General features: G+C 45.2%; 1 protein-coding gene across 4 annotated transcripts in view; it reads left to right on the forward strand.

Moving 5' to 3' along the window:
• Positions 1-20,064, forward strand: part of LOC112218824 (ankyrin repeat domain-containing protein 27) — a 45,632-nt gene that overhangs the window by 3,927 nt on the left and 21,641 nt on the right. The window contains exons 2-23 of one of the 4 annotated variants that reach the window (XM_024380019.1): positions 4,179-4,298; positions 5,153-5,263; positions 5,611-5,767; positions 5,893-6,047; positions 6,349-6,408; positions 6,527-6,580; positions 6,763-6,828; positions 6,937-7,013; positions 7,330-7,451; positions 8,159-8,237; positions 8,396-8,534; positions 8,809-8,901; positions 9,111-9,229; positions 9,414-9,496; positions 9,671-9,786; positions 9,998-10,090; positions 10,381-10,578; positions 11,955-12,011; positions 12,411-12,527; positions 12,789-12,953; positions 13,176-13,373; positions 13,475-13,594. In XM_024380019.1, coding sequence (XP_024235787.1) covers positions 4,197-4,298; positions 5,153-5,263; positions 5,611-5,767; positions 5,893-6,047; positions 6,349-6,408; positions 6,527-6,580; positions 6,763-6,828; positions 6,937-7,013; positions 7,330-7,451; positions 8,159-8,237; positions 8,396-8,534; positions 8,809-8,901; positions 9,111-9,229; positions 9,414-9,496; positions 9,671-9,786; positions 9,998-10,090; positions 10,381-10,578; positions 11,955-12,011; positions 12,411-12,527; positions 12,789-12,953; positions 13,176-13,373; positions 13,475-13,594 — 2,481 coding nt within the window. In that variant the 5' untranslated portion in view covers positions 4,179-4,196. The remainder of the gene's footprint in view (positions 1-4,178; positions 4,299-5,152; positions 5,264-5,610; positions 5,768-5,892; positions 6,048-6,348; positions 6,409-6,526; positions 6,581-6,762; positions 6,829-6,936; positions 7,014-7,329; positions 7,452-8,158; positions 8,238-8,395; positions 8,535-8,808; positions 8,902-9,110; positions 9,230-9,413; positions 9,497-9,670; positions 9,787-9,997; positions 10,091-10,380; positions 10,579-11,954; positions 12,012-12,410; positions 12,528-12,788; positions 12,954-13,175; positions 13,374-13,474; positions 13,595-20,064) is intronic. The other 3 variants (XM_024380021.1, XM_024380022.1, XM_024380020.1) reach the window with 3 other exon arrangements.

Below are 20,064 nucleotides of genomic sequence, written 5' to 3' on the forward strand. Positions count from 1 at the left end.
TCCAACAAACTTTACAGTTGGCACTGCATTCTGGCCGGTAGTGTTCTCCTGGCATCCGCCAAACCCAGATTCGTCCATCGCACTGCCAGATGGTGAAGCGTGATTCATCATTCCTGAGAACACCTTTCCACTGCTCCAGAGTACAATGGTGGCAAGCTTTACACCAGCTGACGCTTGGCATTGCGCGTGGTGATCTTAGGCTTGTGTGCGTGCGTGCGGATGCTCGGCCATGGAAACCCATTTCATGACGCTCTCAACGAACAGTCATTGTGCTGACATTGCTTCCAGAGGCAGTTTGGAACTCAGTAGTGAGTGTTGGACAAATTATTTTTTTACGCGCTTCAGCACTCAGCGGTACGGTTCTGTGAGCTTGGGTGGCCTACCACTTCGCGGCTGAGCCGTTGTCACTTCTAGGTTAGCCTACTGCAATGCTCTACTTTCAGGCTACCCGGATAAAGCACAAAATAAACTTCAGTTAGTGCTAAATACGGCTGCTAGAATCCTGACTAGAACCAAAAAATTTGATCATATTACTCCAGTGCTAGCCTCCCTACACTGGCTTCCTGTCAAAGCAAGGGCTGATTTCAAGGTTTTACTGCTAACCTACAAAGCATTACATGGGCTTGCTCCTACCTATCTCTCTGATTTGGTCCTGCCGTACATACCTACACATACGCTACGGTCACAAGACGCAGGCCTCCTAATTGTCCCTAGAATTTCTAAGCAAACAGCTGGAGGCAGGGCTTTTTCCTATAGAGCTCCATTTTTATGGAACGGTCTGCCTACCCATGTCAGAGACGCAAACTCTGTCTCAACCTTTAAGTCTTTACTGAAGACTCATCTCTTCAGTGGGTCATATGCTTGTGTAGTCTGGCCCAGGGGTGGGAAGGTGAACGGAAAGGCTCTGGAGCAACGAACCGCCCTTGGTGTCTCTGCCTGGCCGGTTCCCCTCTTTCCACTGGGATTCTCTGCCTCTAACCCTATTACAGGGGCTGAGTCACTGGCTTACTGGGGCTCTCTCATACTGTCCCTGGGAGGGGTGTGTCACCTGAGTAGGTTGAGTCACTGATGTGATCGTCTTGTCCCCCTTGGGTTGTGCCGTGGCGGAAATCTTTGGGCTATACTCAGCCTTGTCTCAGGATGGTAAGTTGGTGGTTGAAGATATCCCTCTAGTGGTGTGGGGCTGTGCTTTGGCAAAGTGGGTGGGGTTATGTCCTTCCTGTTTGGCCCTGTCTGGGGGTGTCCTCGGATGGAGCCACAGTGTCTCCTGACCCCTCCTGTCTCAGCTTCCAGTATTTATGCTGCAGTAGTTTATGTGTCGTGACTAGGGTCAGTTTGTTATATCTGGAGTACTTCTCCTGTCCTATTCGGTGTCCTGTGTGAATTTAAGTGTGCTCTCTCTAATTCTCTCTTTCTTTCTCTCTCTCGGAGGACCTGAGCCCTAGGACCATGCCTCAGGACTACCTGACATGATGACTCCTTGCTGTCCACCTGGCTGTGCTGCTGCTCCAGTTTCAACTGTTCTGATCTGAGAGTCTTTTGGAAAAATCTAAGCGTGATGCTGATGACATTCAATGCTGCAGAAATATTTTGGTACCCTTCCCCAGATCTGTGCCTCGACACAATCCTATCTCGGAGCGCTACGGACAATTCCTTCGACCTCGTGGCTTGCTATTTGCTCTGACATGCACTGTCAACTTTGGGACCTTTTTTATATAGATGGGTACAGTGCCTTGCAAAGGTATTCACCCCCTTTGTGTTTTTTCCTATTTTGTTGCATTACAACCTGTAATTTTAAATTTCTGGATATCATGTAATGGACATACACAAAATAGTCCAAATTGGTGAAGTGAACTGAATAAAATAACTTGTCTTCACCCCCTTTGCTATGAAGCCCCTAAATAAGATCTGGTGCAACCAAATTACCTTTCTGTCACATAATTAGATTGCACACAGATTGACTAAGTGTCACATGATCTGTGTATGTGTGTGTATATGTGTGTGTGTGTGTGTGTGTGTGTGTGTGTGTGTGTTCTGAAAGGCCCCAGAGTCTGCGATAGATTTGAGAGGTCGAGAGGTCGAGAGATTTGGGTCGAGAGATTTGAGACTGGGATGGAGGTTCACCTTCCAGCAGGACAATGAACCTAAGCATACTGCTAAAGCAACACTCGCGTTGTTTAAGAGGAAACATTTACATGTCTTGGAATGGCCTAACCAAAGCCCAGACCTCAATCCAATTGAGAATCTGTCGTATGACATAGATTGCTGTACACCAGCGGAACCCATCCAACTTGAAGGAGCAGGAGCAGTTTTGACTTTCCGAATGCACGGTATAGTGTATATAGTAGAGAAAAGGACTTCCATCAGAAGATGTCTCAATGTAATATAGATATATGGTATAGCTTGACCAAACAGCATGAAAGGTCAGATGAAGGAAAATACTTTGTCCATTATCTTGAAGAAAACAGATGCGTCTTTATGCTTACAGTTCACTGGTCACAAGTGTGAAGGAAGTTTTCCACAAACCAGGCTGGTTCAGACCCTGCAGACAGGTCACACGGCACATTCTTCAGGGTTTCAGGCCATCAGGCAGCGTCTATCTGATAGCCTACCAGGCAGGGAGCACACAGGGAGATGAGGGTGGAAGATGATAGTGCTCCTGTCTTCACACTGAGCCTGAGCTACTGCTGATCTACTATGAAGCCTTGTCCGACTCCGAAAGAGGCTGGTTTAGTTTAAGATGAGTCCTCCCAGTCCCACTCTGCTGTTGTGAATGACACACCCCCCCCACCCCCTCCTCAATGGCGTTATCTTTCCTGCGATTCGTAAAGATGATGTTGAGCTCCATCTCAAGTCCGCTTTACTCGGCGCAAACAAGTGGGTAGCCTGATCTATTCTATCAGATGATGAGACTTTAAATGGATTTCATATTCAGGTATTCTCCATTTTGGGGATGATGCTCACATGATGTATTTATGATGTTCCAATGGAATGTTTGGAGTTTTATATCCGAAGGAGACATAAGGGAAGATGTGATACCACTGCATCATATGACCTGGCTAAATCTCATCTTTTTTTTAATAGTTTCAACAGGAGATGAGGCTTCTGTCTGAACATTTGAGGCTTGGGGAACATTTTGTAAAGGCTCGGTGCAGTCAAATGTGATTTTGTATTTGTTTATTTCTACATTGAGGTTGCAATAGTGTGAATTTGAAGATGCTGATGACCTTTTAGTGTTAGAGCTGTTTGAAAATAGAGATTTCAGGCCAACCTTTTTTGGTGGGATGGAGTTTTGCCCTGCCTGGTGACATCACTTTTCGGTAAAGTAGTCAATAGACACAACCTCTCTGCCAATAATGACTTGTTTTAAGTTTTTCCTCCCCACTAAGACCACTTCAAGACAGTCATAGCTAAATTCTTGCTCGAAAGTGCTCTTGCTAAGAAGCTATTTATTTATAATAAAGTAAGTTACTTAATTGTTACCCAGAAAGGGTTTGATATTGAGAGAGAGAGAGAGAGAGAATGCTGCATTGAGCCCTTAACAACCTGTTGGTTCGATCCTTCCTGCTGTGTGTCTCTGAGAGACTGACTGCTTTAATAAAGGTTGATGTTTCATGAAGTTCTTCTAAACATGTCACATACAGAATCTCTGGCCCTGGAGATGCACTTATGTGGGGAACCAGCTTTTGTAATGTAATTTCTGAGAATGTTAACGAGCTCAGCTGAGAGGCAGCTGGCTAGGGAGAGGGAGGAGGAGAGCAACCCTGGAGACAGGAACAATATTCTTGTTGTTCCTGTTGTTGTTTCAGACGCTTCAGGAAAGAGGACTCTCTCTGGACCTAGCTGCTTCTGTCCGTTTGTCTTCTTTGACAAACCCTTAACCTCGTCCCCAGTCTAATTGCTACCATAAATGGCCAACATATACTGCATGTTCAACAGAGATTTGGCTGGTGGACTAAACCCCTAGCTAACCAGCCACTTAGCTCTTACCTAGGCTACTTCATGTCAACAACTCTAACATGTTCTCTGTCCAGCCTGGCCTGAGTCTTCGCCCTTATGGAGCAACATGAAATAATTTTTTTGTTATTGTCAGCCAGACAAAGTCACCTAATATGGAATCCTTCCCTCCTACCACATATTTACTGTTAACTGTCCACCTCTTTTCCTCCCCCCTGGAGCCAGAGATCCAGATCCTTATGGCTGTGTATGATGAGAACCTCCTGAAGAACCCTTTTTACCTGGCACTGGAGAAGCAGAGACCCGACCTGTGCAGCAGAGTGGCAGAGCTACATGGCATTGTGAGTGACTGACAGCTGTGGCTGTGGGGCCATACTATAGTACTCAGCCCTTTTTATATTGTGTATGTTACCAAGCTCAGCAGAATAAAACGATTGTGTTCAGGCTTGCATGATCATATACAGTAAATATTCCAGCTATAAAGCTCTACTCCCCTCTGTCTGAAAATGCAGGATTTAAGAGAGTGACATTTCTTCTTTGTGAGCTGTGTGTAGACTTGGACCAGAATCAAACCATGTAAAGGTTCAACATAATGGGGCTAGGCCAGCGCGACTGTCCAGAAAATGCAGGACAATTTGGTACCACACAGGCTGAAGATTCTCTTTATGGCAAGTCAGCTGCTAGGTTGAGATGTAGTGCACGAGAGCATCCATTTATGCAGAGATAAAGGAAAATAGTCAATTTTTCATAGTTGAGGAAGGCCATGTTATTGCTTTGGAAAATAGTTTTATCTTGCCATTTGTAGAAAATGGCCACTTAGAAGGTTCTCAGCCTACTTGGTGGTTAGCAAAGGAATATCAAGAGGATAATATCTGGACCATTACTATGACTCACCACTGTTAGTGTTCTGGGAAGTTCTCAAAGGAGAGCGCTGTCTAGTAACCACCTCCTACAGTGCGAGAAGGAGCGGGGGCGAGAGAAAGCTCATGCAGACACTACTGTCATAGGTGTTGAATCGCATGTGGGTGGTAGGCCGTACCAGAGAAATAAATGCTACTGTCTTAAATGTGAAGTAGCATTTTTTACAGTTGGCTCAGGTGCTTTTTATTGTGGGTACTTCACCAATAAACCTTTTGATGACTCCATTCTGTCAGTCACGAGAAGCATTGTTGATGATGGTGTGGTTGTGCCCCAGGTTTTGGTGCCGTGCTGTGGAAGCATAACCCTTAGTGCATACACAGCATCCCAGTTTGAAACCTACGTTTTACACCCATCTGGAGAAGGCTATCAGACTGTAGATGGAAAGGTAAGATCCATCTGCCAACGCTACAGTTCCTGTTGTATCATTGGTGCAACTACACAAAATATCATGCAGTTTCATTTTCTCTATACCACAGGAGGTTGGTGGCACCTTAATTGGGGAGGACAGGCTTGTGGTAAAGGCTAGAGTGGAATGGTGTCAAATGCATTAAACACATGTTTCATTACATTGGCTCTGTTCCAGCCATTTACTATGAACAGTCCTCCTTTCAGCAGCCTTCACGGCTATATACCCATTTAGTTGATTGTAAACAGCCGCTATAAAGCAGAACGTTCTTGGTTAAGACATCTTGGTCGACGGTACTACCTGTGTGCTTTTGTCCTGTCTGATAGGAGCTGACCATCCAGGACAGCTTGGTGAGACTGGGCTTAGGGTTCCAGGCCCCAGCCAATGTGCCCATCCTGTTTGAGGAGACCTTCTACAATGAGAAGGAGCAGAGCTACAGTATCCTGTGTATCGCCAGGCCCATTGACACCAACCAAAGCCCAGGTAGTACTGCTCTCCTCCAAAGTGACAAAAGTTGATTAACTTAGTGTATGGTTTAGTCCATATTGAATCAGATACAGCCCCCATCTCACTCTCACCTTTCTTCTCTCCCTATTTTTCTCTCACAGTGGAGGTGGCCCCCAGCCCAGCCCCGTACTATCTGAAGAATGTGGAGCATGTCAGGGAGTTCCTGGGCCGCCATGTTGAGAAACTGGACAAGTTCATCAGCAGCTTTTGCCACTCATTTAAGGAGCAGGAAAAGAAGGGACTGCGACACCACATCGTAAGTACTGACCCTAAACAACACCTATCTGATGCTAGACTACTTTCGACACCATGTAGAGTCTATGCCCCGACCAATTGAGGCTGTTCTGAGGGCAAAAGCAGTACAACTCAATATTAGGAAGGTGTTGCTAATGTTTTGTACACTCGGTGTACAGTAATATGACACACTAATGTATAATATGAAATGGCTATACTATAGTAATGTACACTAATGTATTGTATGCTATAGATGTATAATAAGATGTTATGACTTCTGCTGTGACGTACTGCTTTAACATGTAACTGTGCTCTCCCCTCAGGACTCTGTGAATTCTCTTTATACTAAATGTCTTCAGTGCCTGTTGAGAGACTCGCGCCTGGTGAGTAGCATGTTTTGCTACGGAAAAACAAAACCCATTTTCAAATAATTTTCTACTGTTTTATGCGTGTTGGACACAATCCTGAGAAGTAAAGCTGATTTGTTAAACCTCCTTTCAGAAATTGCTGGTCAAACAGGAGCTCCAGATGACTCTCCTTAAACAGGCGGTTGAGGTAGTTCTATACTAGTCGTCATCCCTCACACTTACTTTCAAATTTGACATGTCTGCTGCTTCTTTGGGTGCTTTTTGGACTGTTTCTTCATTCTGGTCCTCAGTGAAATTCTGTTGTGTGATGCTATAAAAATGTAATATATTTTTATGTAAAGTTGTCAGTAAATATTTTTTCTCTTTTAGATGTATATACATCATGGTATCCATGATTTCATCTTTAATTTTGTGGGGACTCTTGAAGCCAGCCAGGTATGTAAATAAATACTATACAGTTTTTGATAATGCCGTCATTTATAGGCCTAGAATTCCCATGCAGTGAAGGTTAATATCTATGTTTTATTATCACTGTTCCAACAGGATTCTGCCTTCAACAAAACCACCAGAGGCCTGCAGGACTTGCGGCAGAAAGACTTTGGGGTCAAATCTGAATTTAGGTTGTTTTCTTTCCACGTGGTCTCTTTTAATTTCTGCTTTTTATGATTACAACTCAATAACGTGATGCACATCACATTATAATTCTGTGCTGGCCAAAAAACAAGTCTGCATACAACACAAACAAAAATGAACAGACACCATATTGATCTCCATAATGTCAAGCAGGTTTATTATAGCAGTAGATCCCTATCAGGTCATTTCACCACTACTGTTGTTGTGTCTATAGACTATAGGAGTATGTTTGTCTTTCCACTCTCGTACAGTATCAATATTAACTTATCCTGTTGTACTTCCATGTTATGTCTCCTCCTACAGTATAAATATCCCTCGGGCCAAGAGGGAGCTGAGCCAGTTGAACCGCTGCACCTCTCCTCTACACAAACTGCTCTGCCTCAGGAAGGTGTCTCTCACAATCATGCAGTCCCCCAGCCACTCGGGTATGTCTGTTTTTTTATGTCTCTGTCCATCCTACCTATGCCATTTCATGTCACATCGGCAGCAGTTCACACAGTGTTACAGACTTTCATGGAACCATCACAAATGGTACGGATTCTATTTTAGAGGCACATTTGCATTCCACTGTCAATGGGCTGATTGTTGTATCATCAAATAAAATGTTTGCTTTCATTCAGAAATGCATAAAAAGCTGATTTACCAATGTTTTATGTAGACATGACATTATTATAAGCAGCCTACAAGTCTTTCAAGGCTGGTCATTGTAACCCAGATCAGGATTTGTTGTCTGTTCTATTCACTCCCTCCCTGGTAATATAATAACTTGGTGTGTCCACAGAACAGAAACTGTAGGGCCCTAATGTGTATGTCCAGTTTGTTTTGCAAATCCAACCTTGTTTGCCACATAACAACCAGACCCTGTCTCTGCAGAGTGCTGCAATCCGCTCCTAATTTCTGATGGCCAAACAACCAATTGACCAATTTAAAGCCTAAATGAGGACAGAGGCAGAGTGTCTGAGTGGTTACACTGACTGTGTGGACACTTTCCTGTTTTGTAGGATGACGCTGTTTTATGTCTTAATTTCTCCCTACTGTATGCTCTAGTTGTAAACCTCACACAGTCACTGAACCTTAGACGCAACCACAGTCATTTAATAACTTCTTTCATTTCCCTTTTCTCCATATGCAGTTAGCTTAGAGGCCCTGTGTGCAGACGACCTTCTGTCTGTGATTCTGTACTTACTGGTGAAGACGGAAATCCCCAATTGGTGAGTAAGGAGTTATAACCTAGTAATACCACTGACTATTAAATGGCCTGGTGACTACTTTAACTACTCATTTAATGAATAACTTGGACCTAGTAATTAAATATAGTCATTAATTAATGACTAACAGCCATGTTAAACTAACAAGCATGCTCTTCCAGGATGGCCAACCTGAGCTACATCAAGAACTTCCATTTCTGTAATTCCACCAAGGAGGAGCTGAGCTACTGCCTGACGTCGTTCGAGGCCGCCGTGGAGTTCATCAGACAGGGAAACTTCGGCCTGAGCCAGGGACGCGTGGTGAGCACAGTGCAGTACAGTAGTACATAGGGTGTATTTTACATGACATTAGTCCTGGCCTGCTTGGCTTGGCTCAGTATTGTGAAGGGGGCTTTATACACCACAAGCACATACGTTGTTGTAGCTGATATCCAATCACATTGTTGACTTAGATACACCAACTTATCACTGCAATTCCTGTGATAGCAGGCCACAATAATGACTGAAAAATGATATTGAGAAAAACACTCCCCTGTGCAGAGTGAGTGACTATGGCTGTGTGTGAGGTTTGCAGGGCTTAGGGGACCTGAACGACAAAGTGCATTTCACCCAGAAGATAAACCTGCTCTCCCAGAACTCTGCTACCCCCATAGACTGTCTGTTTCAGGTGAGAACCCTGTCCCCCGACCTTAAGAAGGGGAGAAAGCTATACTGTGCATAACGTTATGCTTCATTCATCAGATGGACATCTAATTTCATTCAGCATTTCATTTTAATATGAAAACGTTTGATTCACTTTATTTTTTTAAAATCAATTGTGTGTTGATCCATTTTATTTATCTTTGCTGATTGTGTGTGGATTGATGGATCCTGCAGCACATAGCCAATGGTAACGAGGTAGAGGTCCAGCGTGTGTTGAGTGAGAACCAGAGTGACGGTGTAAAGGGGTGCCACCCCCTCTGCTCCTGTGACCACTGTGAGCTCCGTCTCTCTGGGTGAGTACCGCTCCCACACACACACACAACTCCTCTATCATAAAAAAATGATATTCTCAGTAGGAAAAGTTATTTCTTTCACTACATCTCGGGTTCTCACTTGAAACAATCATTTCCCCTTTCTGCCCATTTAATGGCTTAGGAACTGAAAATGTGATTATTCTTCAACTCTGTCTGCTTACAGGAGCCTGAATGACCCCTCCATCATAACGCCCTTCTCTCGAGACGACAGGGGATACACACCACTTCACGTCGCTGCTATCTGCGGTAAGAGATACCAACAGGTTTCAGAGGTACATAAAGTTGTCCAGAAAACTGCCACCAGGCCACACAACAGGGGATTCCTGGTCTGCCACATTCTGTACTGTTCATCCCTTTCCATCTGTCTCCCTCATTTCCCACTGTCTAAATAAAATAAAAAGCCTGTCTTTGCCGTGGCAGGTCAGTCCCTGTTGATCGACCTGCTAGTGTCTAAGGGAGCTCTGGTGAATGCCACAGACTATCATGCCCTCTCACCCCTTCACCTCTCCTGCCAGAAGGGCTACCAACGAGTCACGGTGAGCAAGGACGCTAGCAGGACGGCTATAGCCTGGTCCCAGATCTGTTTGTGCTGCCTTGCCTACTCCTAAACAGATCTTGAACCAGGCTAGGAGAGCTACACTAAAGATGCAAAAAGAATACTTCTGTTACAAACTGTATATTGTCTCTGACATATTTATATTTTTCTCATATTCTGTTTGTCTCCATCTGTCTCTCTCTGTACTGCAGCTGCTGCTCTTGCACTATAAGGCTTACTCCGGTGCCCAGGATAACAATGGCAACACTCCTCTGCACCTGGCCTGTATGTACGGACACGAGGATGTACGTCAGTTTGGGGAGTCACTCTCCATTTAAAATCTGGATTTAAATGCACTGTTTATTCCAACAGCCTTGACTCTGCCAGTTTGTGTGGTAACCTGAGTGATAAAGCTGAAGAAATGTAACCAGTCACAGTACATGGGATAGCAGTCACAGTATCTGTATTGATACTGCCCTAAATAAGTATTTGGATGAGGATTACAGGTGATGACACCCTGCATTGACAGTCTTCTCTATGGTAGTTCAGAGGAGATTGTTCTCAGTCTAACAGTGTTATCCTATCCGTGTCTCAGTGTGTTAAAGCCCTGGTGTACTACGACCTGCACGTGTGCCGTCTGAACATCCAGAATGACAAAGGCGACACTCCCCTGCACATCGCAGCCCGGTGGGGCTACGAGGGCATCATTGAGGTGCTGCTGCAGAACGGAGCCAGCACCACCATCAACAACAAGGTCAACGACTCTCCACTACAATGTGCCCTCAACTCTAAGGTGAGGAGTAGAGACCCCTGGTCACAGCTGCCTCTGCCTGAAACACACTTCCTACATGGGTACTTTAACACTAGGAAAGCAGAGCGTGTCATTGACAAAAACATTTTTCTTTTTTTATTACTCTGCCATTTTTTAAAGTCAGGTCCTTTTCCTGAATAAGTCTATAACACTTATTTGTGTTCTAAGCAGTTTCAAGAGGATCTTATTCCCCCCCCGCCCGTCATTCACTGGCAGTCATCCAGCACAGCTGATGATGTCCCATCGAAACTACACTACATGACCAAAAGTAAATGGACACCTGCTTATCGAAAATCTCATAAATTGGTGTTATGGACAGACTAATCTAAGTTTGAGGTGTTCGGATCACAAAGAAGAGAATTCATGAGACGCAGAAAAAAAATAAAGATGCTGGAGGAGTGCTTGACGCCATCTGTGAAGCATGGTGGAGGTAATGTGATGGTCTGGCGGTGCTTTGATGGTGGTAAAGTGGGAGATTAGTGCAGGATAAAAGGGATCTTGAAGAAGGAAGGCTACACCATGCCATACCCTGTGGACGGTGCTTAATTAGAGCCAATTTCCTCCTACAACCGGACAATGACCCAAAGCACATCTCCAAACTATGCAATAACTATTTAGGGAAGAAGCAGTCAGCTGGTATTCTGTCTATAATGGAGCGACCAGCACAGTCACTGGGTCTCAACTTTATTAAGCTGTTGTGAGAGCAGCTTGACCGTATGGTACGTAAGAAGTGCCTATCCAACTTGTGGAAGGTGCTTCAGGAAGCATGGGGTGAAATCTCTTCAGATTACCTCAACAAATTGACCACTAGAATGCCAAAGGTCTACAAGGCTGTAATTGCTGCAAATGGAGGATTCTTTGATGAAAGCAAAGTTTGAAGGACACAATTATTATTTCAGTTAAAAATCATTATTTATAACCTTGTCAACATATTGACTATATTTCCTATTCATTTTGCAACTAATTTCATGTATGTTTTCATGGAAAACAAGGACATTTCTAAGTGACCCCAAACTTTTGGACGGTAGTATATATGACATGTATTTTTTTTAGAATGTTGACATCCAAAAGAAGGGGGGTCCCCCCTCGGCCAGGCTTTTCTACTGTTAAAGATAAGGCTTGGCATACTAAACATTTTAGTTAGATAATACTTTTTCTGAATAGATCTATTTAACAGAAGGGTGGGAATTGTTCTAAGGAAGAAAAGATTTCTGGATGGCCTAGCAACAGGATTGGCTTGATATATTTGCCTTGTCATTCAGTATGATTGTGATTTTTGAACAAGAATGAAATGTGAAAAGGTTGTATAAGAAATAGAGCGTGTGTAACTGAAGTGTACTTGTCTATGCGTCTTGCAGATTCTAACGCTATTGGAGTTGTCCCACAACGGCTCTCATAGAAGAGAGAACAATGATGTAAGTCAGATTTCATCACTTAGGAAGTGACAGAGAAGAGATGCAACTACAGTATTTCATTAGATACAATGATGGTTCTACTCCAGGCAGCCAGCCTGTTAGAACACCATTAACCAACATACTGTAGTTCTACTCTAGACTCTTCCAAATATATCTCTTCACTTGCTCTGCTAGGAGCAGCCTGTACTGCATGGGTGTCAAACTCATTCCACCGTTTTTGGTTAAGACATAGACAACCAGGTGAGGGGAGTTCCTTACTAATCAGTGACCTTAATTCATTATTTAAGGACAATGGAAGAGCCAAAACCCGCAGACACTTGATCCTCCGTGGGATTAGTTTATGAAACGTGCTGTACTGTGTGTGTGGTCAGCTGAGTGACGGTGCTCTCTTACTCTCAGTCCCCAAACCGTTCCCCCCAGGCCTCTGACTGCAGTAGCCGCCGCTCCTCTGTTTCCAGCACCACCTCCCAGAGCTCCGAGGCCAGACCCGACAGAGACAGGTTCCGACACAAAGAGGTTAGAAGGGAGCACTGAAGACCCCTGGGCAGGACTGACCCTGGCAATGCCTGAGAGGAGTAGCATCATCTTAATTTAAGGGGAAAAGGAATAGGGATGTAGTAGAAATTAAATGCACTATTTTTCTATATATTGAGGGAAGCTAATATTTGGTGCTTTCACCCAACATTTTTTTGTGGGATGACTCTTTGTAATTTGTAATCCAGTTTGTAAAGGTCTGGCTGGTGTTCCAATATGTAGTCTCACTCTCTCGACTGACAGGTGGAGAAGTTGCTTCGTGCGGTGGCAGATGGAGACATAGAGATGGTGCGGTACCTGTTGGAGTGGTTGGACGAGGAACCAGAGGAGCAGCATGCAGGGCTGCCGTCCTGGACAGAACTGTGCCACCCACTGTGCCAGTGTCCACACTGTGGACCAACACAGAAGGTCAGGGAGCAACCCTGGCCTTTCATTCCTACTACAACTCCTTGGCCAAGCCCCTTTCTGATATATAGACGATATCAGTGAGCACATGGCAAACTTGACACATGGCTGGAAGCACTGAAGCAATGTTGAAAGGAGATGATTTATGATGTTCCTGCAGTGCTGCCTAGTTAACTTGATGATGTTATTCTTTGTATTTTCCTCTGTGTGTGTGTTTGACACCAGAAGTTGGCGTGCCTGCAGGCCAGTGGTCTGAGTGTGAACAGCAGTAGTGTGGATGGCTTCACTCCCCTCCACGTGGCAGCGCTCCATGGTCACACGGCCCTGGTGTCCCTGTTCAGCCGCCACGAGGCCAATGTTGATGCACGCAACAGCCAGAGTGCCACGCCACTGCACCTGGCCAGCCAGAACAACCACGTACAGGTGGGCACTCCGCTGTGTTCGATTGAGCTTGCATGACACATCTGAACAAATGGAATAGTCCCAAAAGCTCAAATCCCACCCATCTCATTAATCCTGTTCAGGTAGTGACATCACTGCTGGAGTGCAACGCCAAGCTGAATAAGAAGGATCACTATGGCAACACCCCTCTGATCCACGCCTGCCTCAGAGGTCACCTGGACACAGCCACCATCCTGCTACAGGTAAACACACACACACACATCGTCCTGCCGCAGGTAAACACACACACACACACACACACACCGTCCTGCCGCAGGTAAACACACACACACCGTCCTGCCGCAGGTACCCTGAACAAACTTTATTTGACTCTATGTAAACTGGAAACCACATCCTGAGGCTGCATTCATTGTAGCTGGGGACTTTAACAAGGCTAATCTGAAAACAAGACTCCCTAAATTCTATCAGCATATCGATTGTGCCACCAGGGCTGGTAAAGCCCTGGATCATTATTATTCTATCTTCCGCGACGCATATAAGGCCCTCCTTTCGGAAAAGCTGACCACGACTCCATTTTGTTGCTCCCAGCCTATAGACCGAGACTAAAACAGGAAGCTCTCGCACTCAGGTCTGTTCAACGCTAGTCCGACCAATCTGATTCCACGCTTCAAGATTGCTTCGATCACGTGGATTGGGATATGTTCCGCATTGCGTCAAACAACAACATTGATGAATATGCTGATTCGGTGAGCGCGTTTATTAGCAAGTGCATCGGCGATGTTATACCCACAGAAACTATTAAAACATTCCCAACATTGCCTCCTCCATTTCCCCAGTTGCAAGTTCGTTTCTCTCTTTTTGTTTCCACTTTCTCTTTTTCTCTTCTCCCTATTTCTTCTCTTGTTTTCAATTGTTTTATGTACGTTCCTTTTCACTTTTCAACTGCTCTTTTAATCTATTTTCTTTACGCTCCTTTTCTCTTCATCTGCCAATCTTTTCCTCTTCTTTCTCTTTCTTTCCTCTGCTTTTCTAGCACCTTCTCCCTCTGCTTTTCTAGCACCTTCTCCCTCTGCTTTTCTAGCACCTTCTCCCTCTGCTTTTCTAGCACCTTCTCCCTCTGCTTTTCTAGCACCTTCTCCCTCTGCTTTTCTAGCACCTTCTCCCTCTGCTTTTCTAGCACCTTCTCCCTCTGCTTTTCTAGCACCTTCTCCCTCTCCCTCTGCTTTTCTTCCTCCTTTCTCAGTTTCTTTCTTTTTTGCCTCTTCTGTATGTTCTTTCTCTAAGATTTGAATTATATCCTTTTCTCTTATTTATTTCTGTTCTCTCGTTCTGATCCTTCTCTTGCATTTCACTCTTTTCTTGACTCAGACTTCCTTTATTTCCCTTTCCATCTTTCTTTCTCTCAGTCACTTCCTCATCCTCACGACGCTCAGTCACTTCCTCATCCTCACTCTCTTCCCTACCAGCCACCTTCTGACTCTTTTCATGCTCTCCCTCCTCTCCTCCTTCTCTCTTTTCCTAATTTTCTCTCGTCTGTGTTGCATCTATCTCTCTCTTCCTCATTGCCTCTTGTGTCCTGACAGTTCTCCTTCTCCGTTTGGTCACTGCCATTGGCAGGCCAACAGGTCTATGTGAGACAGAAAATAACTTGTTGTTGACACAGACAATGTTGTCTTGGACACCATACAGTCCCTTCAGAAAGTATTCACACCCCTTGACCTTTTCCACGTTTAGTTGGGTTACAGCCTGAATATAAAATGGATTAGATTTAATTGTATGTTACTGATCTACATACAATAGCACATAATGTCACAGTGGGATTTTGTTTATAAAAATGTTTACACATTAATAAACAATGAAAAGCTGAAACATCTTGAGTCAATAAGTATTCAACCCCTTGTTATGGCAAGCCTAAATAAGTTCAGGAGTAAAAATGTTGCTTATCAAGTCCCATAATAAGTTGCACAGATTCACTCTGTATGCAATAATAGTGGTTAACATGATTTCTAAATGACTACTCCATCTCTGTACCCCACACATACAATTATCTGTAAGGTCCCTCAGTTGACTAGTCAAACAACAACATTGATGAATACGCTGATTCTGTGAGCGAGTTTATTAGCAAGTGCATCGGCGATGTCGTACCCACAGCAACTATTAAAACATTGCCAAACCAGAAACCGTGGATTGATGGCAGTATTCGCACGAAACTGAAACCGCGAACCACTGCTTTTAACCAGGGCAAGGTAACCGGAAACATGACCGAATACAAACAGTGTAGCTATTCCCTCCGCAAGGCAATCAAACAAGTTAATCGTCAGTATAGAGACAAAGTAGACTCGCAATTCAACGGCTCAGACACAAGGTATGTGGCAGGGTCTACAGTCAATCACGGTTTACAAGAAGAAAACCAGCCCCGTCGCGGACCAGGATGTCTTGCTCCCAGACAGACTAAACAACTTCTTTGCTCGCTTTGAGGACAATACAGTGCCACTGACACGGCCCGCAACCAAAACCTACGGACTCTCCTTCACTGCAGCCGACGTGAGTTAAACGTGTTAACCCTCGCAAGACTGCAGGCCCAGACGGCATCCCCAGCCGCATCCTCAGAGCATGCACAGACCAGCTGGCTGGTGTGTTTAGGGACATATTCAATCAATCCTTATCCCAGTCTGCTGTTCCCACATGCTTCAAGAGGACCACCATTGTTCCTGTTCCCAAGAAAGCTGAGCTAACCGACTACCGCCCCGTAGCACTCACTTCCGTCATCGTGAAGTGCTTTCAGAGACTAGTCAAGGACCATATCCCCTCCACCCTACCTGGCACCCTAGACCCACTCCAATTTGCTTCCCGCCCCAATAGGTCCACAGACGACGCAACCACACTGCACACTGCCTTAACCCATCTGGACAGGAGGCATACCTATGTGAGAATGCTGTTCATCGACTACAGCTCAGCATTTAACACCATAGTACCCTCCAAACTCATCATCAAGCTCGAGACCCTGGGTCTCAACCCTGCCCTGTGCAACTGGGTACTGGACTTCCTGACGGGCCGCCCCCAGGTAGTGAGGGTAGGTAACATCTCTACCCTGCTGATCCTCAGCACTGGGGCCTCACAAGGATGCGTTCTGAGCCCTCTCCTGTACTCCCTGTTCACCCACGACTGCGTGGCCATGCACGCCTCCAACTCGATCATCAAGTTTGCAGACGACACTAGAGGGGTAGGCTTGATTACCAACAATGATGAGACGGCCTACAGGGAGGAGGTGAGGGCCCCCGGAGTGTGGTGTCAGGAAAATAACCTCACACTCAACGTCAACAAAACAAAGGAAATGATCGTGGACTTTAGGAAACAGCAGAGGGAGCACCCCCCTATCCACATCGACGGGACAGTAGTGGAGAGGGTAGTAAGTTTTAAGTTCCTCGGCGTACACATCACGGACAAACTGAATTGGTCCACCCACACAGACAGCGTGGTGAAGAAGGTGCAGCAGCGCCTCTTCAACCTCAGGAGGCTGAAGACATTCGGCTTGTCACCAAAAGCACTCACAAACTTTTACAGATGCACAATCGAGAGCATCCTGTCAGACTGTATCACCGCCTGGTACGGCAACTGCTCCTCCCACAACCGTAAGGCTCTCCAGAGGGTAGTGAGGTCTGCACAACGCATCACCGGGGGCAAACTACCTGCCCTCCAGGACACCTACACCACCCGATGTCACAGGAAGGCCATAAAGATCATCAAGGACAACAACCACTCGAGCCACTGCCTGTTCGCCCCGCTATCATCCAGAAGGCGAGCTCAGTACAGGTGCATCAAAGCAGGGATCGAGAGACTGAAAAACAGCTTCTATCTCAAGGCCATCAGACTGTTAAACAGCCACCACTAACATTGAGCTGCTGCTGCCAACATACTGACTCAACTCCAGCCACTTTCATAATTGAGAAATTGATGTAAAAAATGTATCACTAGCCACTTTAAACAATGCCACTTCATATAATGTTTACATACCCATCTCATATGTATATACTGTACTCGATACCATCTACTGCATCCTGCCTATGCTGTTCTGTACCAACACTCATTCATATATTTTTATGTACATATTCTTCATCCCTTTACACTTCTGTGTATAAGGTAGTTGTTGTGAAATTGTTAGGTTAGATTACTCGTTGGTTATTACTGCATTGTCGGAACTAGAAGCACAAGCATTTCGCTACACTCACATTAACATCCGCTAACCATGTTTATGTGACAAATACAATTTGATTTGATTTGCAGGTATACACACACACACTAATCCTGCTACACACACACACACTAATCCTGCTACACACACACACACACTAATCCTGCTACACACACACACACACACTAATCCCTGCACACACACACTAATCCTGCTACACACACACACACAATCCTGCACACACACACACACACACACTAATCCTGCTACACACACACACACACACACTAATCCTGCTACACACACACACACACACACTAATCCTGCTACACACACACACACACACACACTAATCCTGCACACACACACACACACACACACTAATCCTGCTACACACACACACACACACTAATCCTGCTACACACACACACACACACTAATCCTGCTACACACACACACACACACACTAATCCTACACACACACACACACACACTAATCCTGCTACACACACACACACACACACACTAATCCTGCTACACACACACACACACACACTAATCCTGCTACACACACACACACACACACACACACACTAATCCTGCTACACACACACACACACACACTAAACACACACACACACACACCTAATCCTGCTACACACACACACACACACACACTAATCCTGCTACACACACACACACACACACACTAATCCTGCTACACACACACACACACACACACTAATCCTGCTACACACACACACACACACACACACACTAATCCTGCTACACACACACACACACACTAATCCTGCACACACACACACACACACACACACACACACTAATCCTGCTACACACACACACACACACACTAATCCTGCTACACACACACACACACACACTAATCCTGCTACACACACACACACACACACTAATCCTGCTACACACACACACACACTAATCCTAACACACACACACACACACTAATCCTGCTACACACACACACACACACACTAATCCTGCTACACACACACACACACACTAATCCTGCTACACACACACACACACACTAATCCTGCACACACACACACACACACACTAATCCTGCTACACACACACACACACACACTAATCCTGCTACACACACACACACACACACTGCTACACACACAATCCTGCTACACACACACACACACACTAATCCTGCTACACACACACACACACTAATCCTGCCACACACACACACACACACACACTAATCCTGCTACACACACACACACACACTAATCCTGCTACACACACACACACACACACTAATCCTGCACACACACACACACACACACACTAATCCTGCACACACACACACACACTAATCCTGCACACACACACACACACACAATCCTGCACACACACACTAACACACACACACACACACTAATCCTGCGCACACACACACACACACACTAATCCTGCTACACACACACACACACACTAATCCTGCTACACACACACACACACACACACAATCCTGCTACACACACACACACACACACTAATCCTGCTACACACACACACACACTAACACACACACACACACTAATCCTGCACACACACACACACTAACACACACACACACTAATCCTGCTACACACACACACACACACTAATCCTGCTACACACACACACACACTAATCCTGCTACACACACACACACACTAATCCTGCACACACACACACACTAATCCTGCTACACACACACACACACTAATCCTGCTACACACACACACACACTAATCCTGCACACACACACACACACACACACACACACACTAATCCTGCTACACACACACACACACACTAATCCTGCTACACACACACACACACACACACTAATCCTGCTACACACACACACACACACACTAATCCTGCTACACACACACACACACTAATCCTGCTACACACACACACACACACACTAATCCTGCTGCACACACACACACACACACACACACTAATCCTGCACACACACACACACACTAATCCTACACACACACACACACACACACACTAATCCTGCTACACACACACACACACTAATCCTGCTACACACACACACACACACTAATCCCACACACACACACACACACTAATCCTGCCACACACACACACACACACTAACACCTACACTAATCATACACACACACACACACACACACACTAATCCTGCTACACACACACACACACACACTAATCCTGCTACACACACACACACACACTAATCCTGCTACACACACACACACACACACTAATCCTGCTACACACACACACACACACACACTAATCCTGCACACACACACACACACACTAATCCTGCTACACACACACACACACACACTAATCCTGCACACACACACACACACACACTAATCCTGCTACACACACACACACACACACACACACTAATCCTGCACACACACACACACACACACACACACTAATCCTAATCCACACACACAC

Source organism: Oncorhynchus tshawytscha, linkage group LG19, assembly GCF_018296145.1.
Source record: "Oncorhynchus tshawytscha isolate Ot180627B linkage group LG19, Otsh_v2.0, whole genome shotgun sequence".
Classification (NCBI taxonomy): domain Eukaryota; kingdom Metazoa; phylum Chordata; class Actinopteri; order Salmoniformes; family Salmonidae; genus Oncorhynchus; species Oncorhynchus tshawytscha.